Source organism: Elephantulus edwardii, unplaced genomic scaffold (genome assembly GCF_000299155.1).
Source record: "Elephantulus edwardii isolate Elephantulus edwardi_28Jun2011 unplaced genomic scaffold, EleEdw1.0 scaffold00307, whole genome shotgun sequence".
In the NCBI taxonomy this organism is placed as follows: Eukaryota; Metazoa; Chordata; class Mammalia; order Macroscelidea; family Macroscelididae; genus Elephantulus; species Elephantulus edwardii.
In genome coordinates, this window is record NW_006400057.1 from 722,730 (window position 1) to 740,781 (window position 18,052).

The 18,052-nt window shown below is 38.5% G+C and overlaps 1 protein-coding gene across 1 annotated transcript in view; it reads right to left on the reverse strand.

Moving 5' to 3' along the window:
- Nucleotides 1-4,883: 4,883 nt before the first annotated feature.
- The window catches only part of ABHD3 (abhydrolase domain containing 3), a 71,074-nt gene continuing 57,905 nt past the window's right edge, over nucleotides 4,884-18,052 (reverse strand). The window contains exons 6-9 of the mRNA XM_006901062.1: nucleotides 15,100-15,273; nucleotides 10,071-10,119; nucleotides 9,828-9,993; nucleotides 4,884-5,062 (exon numbers count right to left, since the gene is read on the reverse strand). Of these exons, the coding sequence (XP_006901124.1) occupies nucleotides 4,884-5,062; nucleotides 9,828-9,993; nucleotides 10,071-10,119; nucleotides 15,100-15,273 (568 nt within the window). The remainder of the gene's footprint in view (nucleotides 5,063-9,827; nucleotides 9,994-10,070; nucleotides 10,120-15,099; nucleotides 15,274-18,052) is intronic.

An 18,052-nucleotide genomic window follows, 5' to 3' on the forward strand; every position in this document is an offset into this window, starting at 1 on the left:
ATAATTTTCACACTGGTGGAACATTGCATAGTTTAAGATTAATAAGGGAGTGTGTCAGGGTTGTATTCTCTCCTGATACCTAATCAATCTGTATGCTGAGCAAATTATCCGAGAAGCTGGATTCTATGAAGAGAAATGTGGCATCAAGATAGAAGGGACTCATCAATAACCTGCGTTATGCAGATTACACAACCTTGCTTGCTGAAAATGAGAATTTAACGCATTTGTTACAGAAGATCAAGGAATGTAGCCTTCCATATGTATTGTATCTCAATGTCAAGAAAATAAAGATTCTTAACACTGGACTGATAGGCAACATCATTATGAATGGAGAACAGATTGGAACTGTCAATAACTTCATCTTACTTTGATGCACAATTAACACTTTTATTACCAGCAGTTAGAAAATAAGGAGACTCGTTGCACTGGAAAAGACCTCAGTTAGGGACCTCTCGAAATTATTGAGGAGTATTGATGTCAGTTTGAGGACTAAGGTGCACCTGATTCAGGCCATGGTCTTTCTAATTACTTGCTGTGTATATGGCAGCTGAACAATGAACAGGGATTACAGAAGAACTGATGTCTTTGAGTTGTGTTGTTGGAGAAGAGCACTGAACGTGTCATGGACTGTCAAAAGAACAAAAGTATATCTTGAAGAGGATGCAGCTGGAGTGCTCTTTGGAGGCAAGGATGGGGTTTCACAGAATGTATTTTGTTGAGGCTTGCTAAGAAAGGCTATTTCTTGGAGAAGGACATGATGCTGGGAAGAGTGGAGGGTCAGTGAAGGAGAAGAAAACTCTAAACCTGGTGGATTGACATGATGACTGCTGCAATGGGATCTAGTGTGTCAGGAAGTGTGAACATGGCACAGGAGAGGACAGGATTCAGATTCACTGTTCATAGGTTTGATATGAATTGTTCTCAAATTGTCAGCACATAGCAACAATTATTCAGTATGCATTCCATTATTGAAAACCTTTTTGCAGCCAAATCTAACAAGCATAAACTAATTTTGTTATGAAAGGATTAAATGGATGAATATTATTTTATATGAATAAAATAGGATTCACATAGAAAAGCATTCATTTATAAGCCGTTATTGTTCTGTGCTGTGGAGTTGGAAATGATTCACAGCTAGTTCTTCATTGGTTTTCAGAGGCTGTAAATTGCATGGAAGAAGACTGCTAATCTTTCTCCAAAATTTTAGAGAGCTGGGGGGTCAGCTATGAACTAGTTCTGACTTGGTGGTACATAACATATATGTAGCAAGTGCTGTACAAATGTTTTGGATCACAAAATAAATTAAGACACAGATTCTGTCCTCCAGAGGTTAACAAGGTAGGCATTCTTTTTACATAGTTCATTTCTAAACATATTGGGCAACACTTTTTGAGTAGTGAAAGAATAAGTTGGGGAAAAAAGGAATCTCTTGATTCCTTTTACTGGGAAGGCCAAAGACCTGTTTTTTTTTTTCCTTTTTTAAAAAATTAATTTTAATGAAAGTTTACAGACACTTTGGATTTCCATTCATTCATTGTTGCACTTTTCTCCCTGACCACCCCTCCCCGCCCAATTAGCTCTTTGAAAAGTAAAATGCTTTCATTGTTATCTAATCTCTCCCCGAAACTCCACTCCACTACTCAGCCTTCATTCTGGACTCCTATCTTGACAATAATACTTAATCATATATCCCTTTTAAACAGTTTTCTCCCTCATCCGTTTCAATGTAGTATACATTATTTATCCCATCTTTCTCAGTCTCCCCTCAACCCTGATATCTGTCCCATTTTACATCAGTGGCACTATGCAATCAATATTTGTCCTTTTATGACTGAGGTATTTCACTCAGCATAATGTTCTCCAGGGCCACCCATTTGTATAATATTTTATGAGTTCCTTGTTTTTAAATGTAGCACAGTATTCTATTGTGTGAATATATCAGAGCTTCTCTATCCATTCGTTTGTTGATGGGCACTTGGGCTGTTTCCAACTCTTTGCTATTGTGAATAAAGCCACAATAAACTTGAGTGTGCATAGGCCAAAGACTTTTGACCTGACAAGAAATAAGCTCAAATAACCTCTTTTCAAATAGTTTTCAGGACTCTTATTTCCTCTTTTTTATTTTACTTGCTTGGCTTTGTTCACAGGTTCATTCCACAAGTTATTACGAACAATCTCTCAATAAGGCAGGCTCCCATGGTCACTAGATTTTGTAATCCCAGGGAATTTTTCTTGATAATTCTCCAGAGTCTAAAGAGAACTCTGGAAAGTAGGATCAACCTCACCTAAACCACATAGATTGAGTGTAATTACTATGGAATTGGGTTACATGCTGATTAGAAAACAAAGCACTGCTTAGGCTACTTCTGCCATTTGAGACACAACATTGAAGAATCCTGTGCTGAACAAATCAGTCAAGAGGCTGGATTTTATGAAGAAGAATGAAGCACTAGAATGGGAAGAAGACCCATCAACACTCTGTGTTATGCAGATGACACAATCTTGCTTGCTCAACGTGGACTTTAAACATGTGCTGCAGATCAAGGACTACAGTCTTTAATATTAAGTCTTATCATCCAGAGGACAAAATTCTCACCACTGAGCCAAAAGACAATATCATGATAGATGAAAAAACAATTGAAGTTGACAATTATTTCTTTTTACCTGGATCCACAATCAATACCCTTGGTACTAGTAGTTAGGAAACAAAAAGAAGTGTGGCTTTGGGAAAATCTGCCATCAAAGATCTCGCCAATGTGTTAAGGAGCAATGCTGTTATTAAAGACTAAGGTGCACCTGATCTGAGCCATGAATTTTCAACTACTTGTTATGCATTTGAAAATTGTACAATGAATAAGGATGGCAGAAAAATTGATGCCAGAACAATCGTGTTGGAGGATAATACTCAATAGCCTATCAACTTCCAAAAGGACAAACAAGTATGTCTTGGAGAAGTGCAACCAGGCAAGGATGGTGCATGTTCATCTTACTTATTTTGGGGCATGTTGTTAGGAGGTGCCAGTCCTTGTAAAAAGATATCATGCTTGGAAAGGTGGAGGTCAGTGAAAGAGGAATGCCGTCAACAGTTGAATGACATGGAGACTGTACCAATGTGCTCAAATATATTAGGGATGGTGAGGATGGTGCAAGGGTAGGACGTGGTTCAGATCTTTTTTCATGGAGTTACTATGAGTCAAGGTCATAACAACAACATTGAGGGGCTGTAATATTAGGAATGCTTCAGATAGTGATTTTTTTGGTAGGAAGTTTTGTGCTAATATGTTATTTTTGCACATTGTTCTCTTAAAGTAACACCTGGGAATACACTGAACAATGTACTACCTGGGGAACATGTTGAAATACTAAAAATAAATTAAAAACAGGGCAAAGGATGCCCAATGGTATGGGAGCTATTTGCTGCTGACTGACAAGCCCAACAGCCATGACCAGTCTGTTCTTTTTTGCCAACCTTGACATTGGTTGGAAAATTTTACATTTGTATTCCTGGGTTCCCATTTAACCAGGACCGGCCATGTGGCCTTACTCATATATGTTCCATGTGTATATGTTCAAGTCTTCTGAGAAAACTTTTACTTTTCCAAAAGGGTGGATATGTCTTGACTCCCCCTTTTCTTTCTCTGAAGATGAAGGTGATATCTGGATCGGTAGCAGCCACCTCATGTCCAGGTGTGAACTAAGGTGCTGAGGATAAGGCAGAAACAGAAAGAGCCTGGATCTTAAACGACAGTGTAAGCTTCTGTACTCTGGAAAATTTTTGTGATAAATAATAAAAAGATAATATATCCATTATTTTCTATCAGTGTTATCCAGGTTATCCCTATTTCAAAGTATTCTTAACTGGTATAAATGGCATGAGCCCAATATTATGGAAACAGTGAAAAAAGAAATTTTAATTTCTCATCTTAATGGATTCATAAAATAATAATAAATCAATTCTCAGGGATTTTTTATTAGATCTTTTTAATAGATTAGAAATTCACAAAGACAGGGGAGCTCTGGTGGCCTAGTGGAAAGGAGCTGCAACTACAATCCCAGAGGCGCACGGTTCAAACCCACCAGATGCTCTGCCGGGAAAGGAGGGACAATCTCCTCCTGTACCAGTCAGATCTGATTTGATGGTACACTCACACAAAAATTAAAAAAAAAAAAGAAAAGAAAAAGAAATTCACAAAGGAACAGTTTAAAATGGTAGAATTTATTTTATTTTAATAGAATGATATATATCTGTATGCACATAGACTATTTTAAAAATAAGCATGTGAATTATCGTCATTTATAAAACATAAATCAGCCCTAATTTAACATTGTCAGAGTAAAAGAACATGTACTGGTCATTCTAACTTTACCACACTTGCCTCTTGGAGTTACACATGAAAGACGTAGCTGTACTGTATCTCAGTATTTATGCTATCATCATCATACTGTCAAGGTGTAAAGACTCTTAGGAATGTGCCAAATTATATTACAGTCACATAACCAACATCTCATTAACAGTTATTAAAGTACCATTAAATCAGCTAAAATGAGTAATCTAAAAAAATACCAGCCTAAATTAAAACCCTGAGTAATTAAAATCTTTTTTACATGATAGTTTTGGTTAAGTGCAATTCCATTTATACTACTTTATTTAAGGTCATACTTGGTAAGGCATAGTAAAAATAAAATCTACATAATAATCTAATAGTATATTTAATTTCTTGCTACAAAGTTGATTTCATTTCCAAAAAAAATTCATTTTTGCATGTCATTCTGGACCTTTTCACGCCCTTGCTGGCTTATTTGCGTTATACAGAGAGTAGTTAACATCTGGGCACTAAGCTGAGCTGCCTCTACAATGGTTCCGACAAAATGTACCTGAAGAACTACATGTTAGAAAGTTCATGTCCATGTTCAATCATGGCTTGCACAAACTGCTTGAAGACGCGATCCATGTAAGTGCACTGCCTGGGCCAGATTCCTTCCAGAAAACCAATATGGCCTCCATACGAAGTAAGGACCAAAGCCACATTGGGATTTTGCTTAGCAGTTTCTATTGGAATAGCTTGGGAGGAAGGGAGGGAATGGAGAAAAAGGAAAAAAAAAATTACAATCATTACCAGTTTGTTTTAGGAAAAGTGTATACCTTTACTGTTGGTAATCAATGTAAATCACCATTAAACAAATATCTGTAGTATGTATGAATAAATGGAGTGACAAATTTGTATCAGTTGTTTATATGGTTATGATCACATACTGAACCACCATTTTTGGAGGAATCAAACCAATTGTTTAATCACAACACCAAAGCAAAGATCCAATCTTGTTTTGAGAAATTAAGGCAGGATAATTCAAGGTACAGTGAGTGCTTACACTAAATGCTACCCAGCTGTCCCTACAGTGTGGGTTTATACACGCAGAATTTATTACTTTGGTTATTACTGTTACATGTAGATAAATTCTTCAGGCTAATTAGTGTATTAAAGAGTCAAAATAATAATCATCTTTATATAGTAAAAACATACTTTCAAAAAAGCAAAACTAGCCCTCACCAAACCCACTGTCAAGTCAATTCCAAATCAGTTGTCTGTAAGACAGAGTAAAACTGCTGCTACCAGGTTTCCAAAGCTGGAAATCTTTACAAAGCAGATTGTCATAGCTTTTTCCCACAGAGCAGTCAGCTGGTGGGTTTGAACTGGTGACCTTCAGCTGGCACCAAGATCTTTAATCACTGTAGCATGAGAGCCGTCTACCTACATGTGGATAAAACCTCTAGCCATTGCTGTTGATTCTGACTCAAGTACATTCTCCATCGGGTTTCTGAGGCCGTAAATCTTTAGGAGAGCAAACTGCCTATTTTTCTCCCAGGGAGATGAATTGCAAGAGAAAAGGGATAAAATATTCACAAATAGTAATTGTGTTTCTCTCTGAGTAGTTCCTTTTTCCTCTTTCTCTGTCTATATTTTAGTAAAGAGATAGAAAATCTTTGCTTTGAAATAGCTGAATTGAATATGATTGATAATGACAGTCTTTCACATGCTCTAAGAAATCTATCCTGAGCATAAAGTTCACTTAGAGAATGTTAATGAAAGTTGCTTTATTGTTATTATTTTCCTCCCATGCTTTGTGTAAGACCTCAGAAGGTTCAAATGTTTTCACTTAAGATCATAACGGGCCTTTCTACGAGGATGGTGCCAAAAGTGAAGAAGGAAGCCCCCGTCACTTCCAAAACTAAAGCCAAAGCAAAGGCATTAAAGGCCAAGAAGGCAGTCCTGAAGGGCATCCAGATCTGCACTTCACCAGCTTTCCAGTGGCCTAAGACGCTGAGACTCCGAGGGCAGCCCAAATACCTCCAGAAGAGCACCCTCAAGAGAAGCAAGCTTGACCACTATGCCTTCATCAAGTTTACCCTGACTACTGAGTCAGCCATGAAGAAGAGAGAGGATAATGACATACTTGTGTTCACTGTGCCTATGCTTTGGCTGTTGCCAATGAAATTCGGATCATCTAAACTGAGTCCAACTGGCTAATTTTAAACATAATTTTTTACCAAAACCCAAAAAGATCATAAATGGATCCCACCTTGGTGGAAGAAGAGTTTTGATTCTAGATTCTGCCAAATCTTATTTCTCTAATTAAGGTAATGCGGATGATGCAATAATTAGATCTTCACTTCTTAGGGGCAAATAAGCCCCTTACCCCACTCCATTGTTCCAAGAGTATGTATGGGAGCTGACACACCATATAAATGGTGTCCTTTCTAAGAGATAGATGCCACAGCACAGAACTAGCCTGGTTCTTGGACCCCTCATGTCATCTCTCAAATAAGCTGATTATTAGGTGCCATCTAACAGACAAAAGTGACCCATGAATAAAACAGTGAGACCTTTTCCTTTCCAGTGTTATCATCACATTTGCAGCAACATTCAAGTACACTGCTGCAGTCACTGTGTCAATCCATCTCATTGAGAGTCTTCCTTTCCTCTGAATAAACTTAGAGACCCTGAACCAACATGGAGCAAGACAAGAGGAGGCTTAACTCACGTTCTTAGGCAGCCACATCCATCTCAAGGAAGAAGACCTTAACGTGGGCATCTCCTATCTCGAGAATCAAGGTAACTGATGGAATCCCTGGCAGTGCAAACAGTTAACACACTCAGCTGTTAAACAGACTCAAGTCTACCCAGAGGTATTTCAGAAGGTGGCTCTGGTGACCTACTTCCTAAAAAATCAGTTATTGAAAATCTTACGGAGTAGAGCTCTATATGCTGTTGCATTAGTGGGCACTGTTGGCAACAGGACTGGCAACGACTGACACAACTTGGATTTTCCTTTTCCACCATTTAAGCCTTGGATTCTGAGTGCTGCCTTTGTGTCTCATGTGATTATGAAGACATGCTGAACTGGTTTCACACTGAGTACCCCACACAGCAGCTCCTAACACTGACAGTTACAGTCCTATCTGCACAAGAAGGCTGAGCAGTAACGAGTCATGTGAAAGATGTTGGCCACCTGCCCACTCGGACTGCACGCAACTGTCCGCTATGCTGATGTGGCGAGACTATTTTAAGACAATAGGAAATAATGAGCTTAAACATCAACCGCGTGGGCCAGGCTAAATTTTTTTGTTAGTAAAATGGTCAGTGAAACATAAAAATTATGGGGAAATGCTAGTCTTCCTTAATCCAATGAAAAGAGCCTAAACAACCAATACTACACTTTACAGTCTCTCTTCCTGATTTGCCAAAGACCAAAAGTTCAACTACCTAAAATGACCTACAATGACCCATAAATCACAAAATAAAATGGAATTTCCTAGAAGAACAGCAGGGGATTTTTCTTTAAATATATTGAGGTTTTTTTGAAATTTTCATAATATCTACGTGATGTACCTACAGTCAGAATAGGTTTGGTTGTTTGGTTTTTTTTTTTAAAATGAAGTCCTTGAGGAGAATGTTTCAAAAGTATTTAGGGTGAAACAAGGAGAAAAAAGGTTTTAAAACCTGTTTTGTGACATTTCATTAGAAAAAACTAAGTCTGTGGATCCTTAAGAAAGTAAGATTTGCCATTCAAATACCTTCCTTTGTGAAAATTCTTTCTATGTATTTTGCCCATTTTGTAATTGGATTATCAGTCTTTTTCTTGTGTCAACAGACACATGAAGAAATGCTCAAATTTACTGGCAATAAGAGTTGCAAATCAAAACCACAATGAAATACCATCTCACTCCAGTAGTAGTGGCAAAGTTTAACAGGACAGCAAGTAAGAAATGTTGGTGAGGATGTGGAAAGATAGGAACTCTTATACATTGTTGGTGAGATTGTACAATGGTACAATCACTCTGGAAGGCAGTTTGGCGTTTCCTCAAAAAGCTGAAGGTAGAAATTCCATATGATCTAGCTATTCCACTGCTGGGAATATACCCAAGGAAATGAAAACTGAGGCACAAATGGAGGCTTGTGCACCAATGTTCATAGCAGCATTATTCATCATCATAAAAATATGGAAACAGCCCAGATGTCCAACCACAATTGAATGGATTGAGAAATTATGGTACATTTCACATGATGAAATACTACACAGCACACAGGCGCAATGGTTACCTAAATTATTACCTAACTCGGGAGAGACTGGAGAGCTTTATGCTAAGTGAACTAACTCAGTCCTATAAGAACAAATACTGTATAAAACTATTATTGTATAATAAGGATGAGGACCCAAGGGAGGTAGGGAGGTGGAAGTAGAGGGGTGAGGATGTGTGGGGGACGGGGTTTTAGACATGGGGTTGCACAGTTTGATGTGTGGAAGTGTAAGGGAAATGGGAAGGATCTGGTGTGAAAACAATGTATTCAAATCTTGTAAATAAACCAGTATAAAAATAATGTAAAATAGAAAGAATATAGTGCAACAATGAATGAGTGGAAGCCCAAAATCTCTGTAAATGTTTATGAAAATTAATAAAATATAATTATAGGGAAAAAAAATCACAAGAAACAAAAAAAAAAATAGAAAGAATATGAAACACAATGTAAATGAAAGATTGTATATAACAATGTATATGAATGAAACATATTGTAAAGGTATTATTATGTGAAAATCAATACAAATATTAAAAAAAGAAAGACAATGTGAATGGATAGTGTGAAACAATTTGAGTTTTGTATGTAAACCAATATAAAATAATTTTTTTTTAAAAAAGTAAGATTCTAATCACTTTATATTGTTTCACTGTATGAACACATGTCCATATTTGTTATCAAATTCCTTTTTTAAAATTGAAAACAAAAAAGGTCCTTTTGGCATAATCTTTTTTCACAAATTATCCAGAGGGATATTATCGAAAGATTGCTTCTTTGCAACTATAATTCAATAGTCATCCTGTGCTGCTGTCACTGAGCTATTCAGGGCCACTGTGTTCATAAAGTCTCACGTTATCTTCCAGACACAGAAGGGAAGGGAGACTTTAAAAGCTTCTGTCTAGGAAATGAAAGAATGAGAATGTGCTTTTGAGGCAAAGATACTCTAATACAATCTGTCCCAAGAGTAGAATATTTCATAAGAAGGACAAGTGGTAAAAAGGAGAAAAGCAAAATACTGGGATTCATCATTTGTCTCAAAACTCAGGGTGGACTAGATAAGGATTTGTGAAAACATGTGACAAGTAATTCAAGACATTAGAAATTGTGTCATCAGTCTGCAGTGGCTTTCTTTTGTTCATCACACTGAAAAATATGATTGATACTTTATTTCCCAGTACTCTATCTTAAAAAAATAACAATATTTTAAAACAGTTAATTGATGTAAAAATTATACAGAGATCTTTGTCTTACCATGACTGGGTGAGAAAACATCATCCACAGAATTCAGACACAGGACGGGAATTCCGACTGACTTTAGTCTCAGGTTGGGACTAGCATCAGTGTAATAATCATCAATCGTTCGGTATCCAAACATAACTGAAGTGAACCTCTTGTCAAACTCTCTGATAGATTTAGCCTGGAAAATAAAAAAAAAAAATTTGTTCTTGGACTCAAATAAGAAAATAGAAATGTTACATAATGTTTCTCTCTTACCTTCATGACATGATCCATATCAATTTGTTTTACAAACATATGCCGATGCCTAGAACAAAAGAATTACAATAGTGAAAATGAAATTAATTCACACTAAAATGCACAACAATAAATAATCTAATAGCCTAGCACAGGGTATGCAGTTGGCACTCATTGATTATATGAATATTTACTTAATCAAACCAAAGCAAGAGCACAATGGTGTTTCACCCAAACATATTTTAAATTGCTGGATGGAAAATGAGTATTTTTAGTTTTGTATATTTACTTTTCAAATACTGATGATTTGGAGGGAGTTCAATTGATTTTTCACTCAAATCACTCTTCACTTTTCTTACTACCCTTCTCATTTGAATGACCACTGGACACGATGGTTCAAAATCAGGAAAGGAGTGCATCAGGGATGCATCCTGTCTCCAACCCTTTTCAATCTATATGTGGAACAGACCATTATGAGAAAGAATGTGGCATCAGGTTTGGAGGAAGACTCATCAACAACCTGTGCTATGCAGATGAAACAACCTTACTTGCTGAAACTGAGGAGGACCAGAAGTATTTGCTGAAGAATGTCAAAGACTGCAGCCTTCGATGTAGATTGAAGCCCAAAATAAAAACAAAACAAAACAAAACCAAAAACAATGATCCTCACTACTGGGCCATGATAAATGGAGAAGAGACTGAGGTTGTTAACAATTTCAGCTTGTTCGGATCCACAATCAACACTCTTGGCACCAGCAATCAGGAAATCAAAAGAATTGTACTGTGAAAGTCTGCTGTCAGGGACCTCTCCAGAGTGCTGAGAAGCAGTGATGTCAGTCTAGAGACTAAGTTGCACCTGATCAAGGCCATAATCTTCACAATTACTTGCTATACATCAGAGAGATGGACACAACTAAGAATGACAGAAGAAGAATCAATGTCTTTGAGTTGTGGTACTGGAGAAGCGTCTTGAAATACCGTGGACTGCTAAGGGAACAAACAGGTTTGCTTTGGAGATGGTGAAATTAAGCTGATCTTTGGAGAGAAAAATTTTGAAGGTCTATCTCATACACTTAGGGCATGTTATCAGGAGGGACCAGTCTTTGGAGAAGGATATCATGCCTGGAAGAGTGGAGGGACAGCGCAGGAGGGGAAGACCCTGGATGAGATGGATTGACACAGGAACTGGGATTATTGGGACAGGTGTGCCAGAGATGGTAAGATTCTCAGAATAGACAGGGTTCAGAGCTAATGTGCACAGGGTTGCTATGAATTGTAGTCAACTCGATGGCACATAAGAACACAGTAGCATTCCTTAGAAAGGGTTATCATGCTTGGGAAGATTGGCCAGTGAAGGAGGGGAAGACCCCAATGAGACAAGGTGACATGGTAAATACAGCAATTGACTCTCGTGTGTTAGAGATGATGAGGATGACATAGGAATGGGAAAGGTTCAGGTCAGCTGTTCACAGGGTCACTATGAGCCATACTCAACAACTGATATTTGGAGGGAGCTTTGGTAGTCTAGTGGATAGGGAGTTGCACTGCCAATGCAAAGGCAGGCAGTTCAAATCTACTAGCTGTTCTGAAAGAGAAAAAAGGACAATCTCTTCCTGCCTCTGAAAACTTGCTATGAGTTGGTTCTGACCTGATGGCAATGAGAGTGACAGAGACTGAAGTCTGGTGGTGTAGCACACTGCTAATCAGAAAGTCAGTGGTTCTAATCCACCTGTTTCTCCACAGGAGGAAGAGAGACAGTTTCCTCCCTCAAAGACTCACAGCCTCAGAAACCCAATGGAAGGTTGTCAGGAGTCAGAAATGACTTGATGGTAGTGGGTTTAGTTTTTATTTATTAGTTTTTCTAGCAATATTTTTCACAAACATCTGTAATTTTAGAAATAAATTAAGCTTAAATCAAAGTGCAACAATGAATGGAAATCCAAAGTCTCTGTAAATTCTTATTGAATTAAACAAACAACAACAATCAACCCATACTGCTTTTATATTGGAGAAGCAGATACATGACCTTAAAGCATCTAATTAAACAGATCTTGCTGAAAAAAAAAAAATTAAGCTTAAATCACGATGTGAACTTTCAGGATAACTATGGGTAGTTGGTGGGTTTTTTTTTTCTCCATTCTTTAATAAGCTGTGCACAATTAATTGCCCTTTTTAAAAACAAAAGTGCTCTGGTAGTCTGTGGGAACTGGCACTGTAAACCCAAATTCTCAGCCTCTCTGCTGGTTTGAACACATCAGCAACGCCAAGGGCAAAAGACAGGCAATCTCCTGCACAATTTACAGCCTTCCCAAACCTGATGGTCTCCTGTGCATGGGTTCCATCTCAGTGGCAACAAATAAATGAAGTTAAAAAGATTTAATAATGTCCTGAGTGATCATTCAGGAGGCTGTGCTTTATGAGGAGGAATGTGGCATAAGGATTGGAGGAAAATGCATTAACAATCTATGTTATGCAGATGACACAACCCTGCTTGCTGAAACTGAGGAGGACTTGAAGTGCTTGCTGCAGACGGTCAAAGACTGTAGTCTTCAATACAGATTGAAGATTAACATCAAGAAGACAAAGAGTCTCACCTCTGGGCCAACTGGCAGCACCATGATGGATGGAGAAGAGATTGGGATTGTTAACCATTACAGCTTGCTCAGCTCCACAATCAACATTTTTGGCAACAGCATTCAGGAAATCAAAAGGCTAACTGCATTAGGTAAATCTTCTGTTAGGGACCTTTTCAGAATACTGAGAAGCAATGATGTCAGTCAACAGACTAAGATGTGCCTGATCCAGTCCATGGTCTTCACAATTACTTGCTATGCATCAGAGATGTAGGTAATGACTAAGGATGACAGAAGAATTGATGCCTTTGAGTTGTGCTGGAGAAGAATCTAGACTGCCAACAAAACAAATCAGTTTGTCTTGGAGAGGGTGAAACCAAGTTTCTTCTTGGAGGCTAGGATTTTGGAGCTCCATCTCACATACTTTGGGCATGTGGCCAGGAGGGACCAATCCTTGGAGAAGGACAGCATGCTCAGAATGGTGGAGGGGACAGCACAGGAGAGGAAGATTCCGGGTATGATGGATACAGTAACTACGGCAATGGGGGTAAGTTTGTCAGAGTTAGTGAGATTGGTTCAGGACAGGGCAGGTTTCAGAGCTCCCATACATAGGGTCGCTATGAGTTGCAGGTGACTTGATGTCACATAACAACAACTATATAGTTGTTATATGACATAAATACTGAATATCCCATGGACTTCTGACAGAACAAACTGATATAAATGCAGCCAGAGTGCTCCTTGGAGGCAAAGATGCCAAAGCTTTGCCTCATATACTTTGAGCATGTAGTTAGAAAAGGCTGTTCCTTGGAGATGGACGTCATGCTTGGAAAGGTGGAGGGCAGGCAGAAGAGAGGAAAACTCTCAACTAGATGGACTGACACAGTGACTGCAGCAATGGGCTCAAGTGTTTCAGAGGTGATGAGGACGGCGCAGGCTAGCACAGGGTTCAGCTCTATGGTTGATAGGGTCACTATGAATCATACTCACCTCGATGGCATCTAACAACAACATGACATAAATGAACATTCTTCACCTAGTAACAACTCTCAGCTTCCTGCTTGTGATTATAGTAAAGTTATTCTAAACTGTGCCTTTTTGCCTTCTGGGCTTTATCCTTGGGTAATGCCTCCTTTTTTACCTTTCTATTGATTATTCTAATGAGTAAATACCTCCTTGGTGTTACAAATTCACTGTCTTTTTATTGTGTGTTTATAAATTTATCAAGTCACCTGAAGACACACTGCACCAGTCATAAAACAAACAAAAAACAAAAAGAAACAGTTCTTTGCCCTCAACCACAATGCCATTTTAACTGTTACAAGATAAAGACACAATTCCAGACAAACCAGTCCAAAGACAGTGTTTAAGCAAGGGCAGAAATGCTGAGGCTGAAGATCCACATGAACTGCATCCTTCTTTCTAAAACATACAATCCTGTCAACATCCGTTTAAGTGTCATATTATTTATCATTCAAGAAACATAATACTTTACTTCCTACCAAGGAGAGAATCAAGTACTACTGATAAGGTAAGTGATGAGGGCAATGGTGGCTCAGTGGTAAAATGCTCCCCTTTTTGATCATAAGCAAACACACCTTACATGCAGCCACCACCTGTCAGCAGCTTGCATTTTACCATGATGATAAACAGTTTTTCAGTGGAGTGTTCAAATCGAGATAGTTTAGGAAGAAAAGTCAATCAATCTCCTGACAAACTAAGAAAACCTCAAACTCACTGTTGCCGAATCAGAACTAACTCAGTCTGTAGAGGCTGTAAATAGCATGGCAGGAGACTTCCCATCTTTCCCCAGCACGGTTGCAGGTGGATTCGAGCCCTGTCTTTGGGTTGGCAGCGTCACTCATTTGCGTACTGTCTACTCTGTCAACAAGTTGGGGACCAAATGGACAAAAGCTAATAACAAGCCTAGCAGCACGTAGAAAAATACAAGGAAATAGCCCACTATGCTACTGAAAACATTCCATACTAAATCACTAGCCTGGTTGCTTAGTGGATAAGTGGTTATAATGCCAATCCCAAAGCAAGCAGTTCAAATCTATCAGCTGCTTCATGGGAGAAAGATGAACGACCTCCTTCAATATGATTTATAGTCTCTGAAAATTCAGTGGTGGGTCAGCTAGGAGTCAGCTCCAACTTGACAGGAATGAGTGAGTGAGTAACTGAATAATTTAGAAAAGCAATCTCCAAAGCGTGGTGGCTACATGTTCCCTAGGAACTGTAAATGACAATCTAGTCAGGGTACAGAAAGAAAACATTATCAGTATTTCTAGTTTAAATGTAAATGTAAAAAATAAATTTGTATATTTACAATACAAAGAAAACTTCAGTAGAGTGGCAAATGCCTATAGTAAGTAAATTTTACAAGTATTATTTCACAGCGTTATGCCTGAAAACTTTTTACTGTTGAGGCATGAATCACAAAAGCTTGTAGGCAACAGGTGTTAAAGATGACTCACCTATTAACTGAAGACTGCAGGCAGGTTGTCAAATAGTAATTAAAAAGCAGCCAATTCAGGGGCTTCTCCAGTGACTCCGTGCAAGCAAAGCTATTCCAACCAACTGAAAAAGTTGCAGCTGCCATCAGAGGAGTTTTAGATCCAATTTTGCCCAGGTAATTTAAAAGCAACATTCTAAAATGAGGAGACACAGTAGGGAATGTATCAGTGATTAATTTGGTCTATCTTTCAAGACAATCCTATTCCCAATATTCACTTTACATTAACTGCAGAGAACAAAAGCCTTTAATCCAATTAATAAGTCCTTTATCTTGCAAAAGCAAGTATCTTTATTCTTTCCTTACAGTGCTATCATCATTTATCTTGCAATGGACTCTACTGTGAATGGAAAAAAATTATCATTTCCTACATAAGTACCTTCTATGAAGTAAAACTGGGGAGGAACACATTGCAACAGTGGTTTTAAAATTTGGATATGTGACATCACCCGAGGACTTTGAAAAGCTACCAAAGAAACTTTGGGCTACTTTGTAAAAGCTTAATATCACGACTCTGAAAACCTTCCTAGTCTATAGATAGGTATTCTGATTTGTGGTATAGAAATTGCTTCTTAAAGTAATTTCTTTTCTTTTCCTTTCCCACTCCTTTTCTTCTATCACACACTGTCTCCTTTCCTTTTGCTCTATCAGCACAGTGCATTACCTGGAGCACTGTTAACCAAAAAGTCAGTGATTAAAATGCATCGGCTGTTCTTCAAGCAAAAGTCGGCAATCTCCCTTACAGATTTACAGCATGAGAGATCCAAGAACTGACTAACCAGAGTATTGAGCATCCTTAAGACTGTCCAGCTGAGGAACTGTATCCTGTTACCTTGTTGCCAACCTGAACTGCAACCGGTTAACTTCCCTAGTAAATCTCAAAACCTTAAGTATGGTTCTGTGAGGTCAGTGTGGCCACTGCAATGGATTTCAGACACAGAAGCAGAGCAGTATAATTGGTGTTAGAATTAGAAAAAGTGGGTGGCAGAGCGTGGAGCCCATGCCAGATCTTATGGGAACTGGTTTGGTATTGTGGATGTTGTTGACGGGACGGTTCCCTTCTGTGAAGTTAGTGGTCAGATGTGATCATGTGCATGCAGCCAACACTTCTTTAACGCACATCTGGTATTTTCAGTTGCTTCATATACACGTGAAAGTTAGACCATTAATTAGGTAGATCAAAGAAGAAATGACGTCTTTGAATTTTAGTATTGATGAAGAAGACTGAACAGATACCACAGACTGCCAAAAGAATGGACAAATCTGTCTTGGAAGAAGTGGAGCCAGAATGGTCCTTAGAAGTAAGAACGGTGAGACTTTGTCTGACATACATTGCGAATTTCATTGGGAGGGGCCAGTCCTTAGAGAAGGACAACATGTTTTGGAAAATACAAGGTCAATGAAAGAGAAGAAAACCTTCAGAGATGGGCTGACAAACTGACCACAGTAATGGGGTTAAGCTCAGCAGAGACCATGAGGATGGCACAGGATCAGCTAGCAGTTAATTCTACCGGACACAGGGATTGCTGTGGGCTGGAGATGACTGGGCAGCACGTAAGAACAACAACAAGCCTTTTAAAAAGAGCCGTGGTAGCCCGAAGGTTAAATATCCAGCTGCCAATCAAAAGGCTGGTAGTTTGAACTGTGGGAGAAAGATCTGGCAGTATGCTTTGGTAAAGACTACAGACTTGGAAACATGATGGGGAAGTTCTACTGTAGCCTGTAGCTGGTATGACTTGGAATCTATTCAAAGGGACACAATATAAAACAAAGCTTTCTTTGGTGGAAGTCAGACTGAGCTGGGAAGCTGCTGTAATGAGAAAACTGGAAGGGTTTAAAGGAGAAGCGCCAGTAGGAGTCACGAACCATGACCAACAGGTGGGGATCGTTCTTGGCCTGACACTCGGGGGGCAAAGTAATGCAAAGGAGCTATTAGAAAAGAATGAAAGAAAAAGAAAATAAAATAAGCAAAATTATATTTCGGTAGTACAAAAGATTTCATTTTAGTTTTAAATTAAAATGAAAAATGTAAGAGAAGAAATCTATGGACTAAGACACCTATCAGTCCCAAAGAGAGGATCTTATCTGGCTTCCGATTCCAACTGTAAAGTCAAGTTGGCAACTTCAGAGTTGTGAGCACTGATTGAATATTTGACAACACTTGTGAATTATTGTGGGTTTTGTATGGGTGTGAAATTCTCTGAGGGCCTACTGTTTAGTGATCTCTCTTCATATATTTAATAAAAGATGCTCAAAATTGATTTAATAATAATTAGAGTGAGAAATATGGGGAGATACTGATTAAATAATATTAATGATAATTACTGAAGCTGCGTGATGAGAATTGTTAATTACTAAAGCTGTTAATGAGCAGATGGGGGTAATTACTCTCTTTTGTTTACTTTTATACTTATTTGGAATTGTCTATACATATTCATCCTAGAGTGGTTGGAACCAGGCTGCTCCTTGGAAGTAAGGAGTTTGAAGCTCCATCTGAGATATTTTGAACATGTTGTAATGAGGGACCAGTCCTTGGAGAAGGACATCATGCTTAGAAGGGTAGAGGGCCAGTGCAAGACAGAAAGACCCTAGATGAGATGGATGGACTCAGTGACTGGAAAATAGGGGTAGATGTGTCAAGAGACAATGAATGAAGTCAGCTCAAGATAGAGCAGGGTTTGGGACTATTGTGCATAGGGTTGTTATGAGTCACAAGTGACTTGATGGCACATAACAACAACAATGATTACTAGAATTTGACTGTGTCTACAACAAACAGGGTGATACAGGGTTAAATGCTTGGTTTCTGACCAAAAGGTTGGCTGTTTGAATCCATGGAATGACTCTCCCAGAGAAAAGACTGAGAACTACACCTCACTCCATATACAAAAACCAACTCAAGGTGGATCATGGAC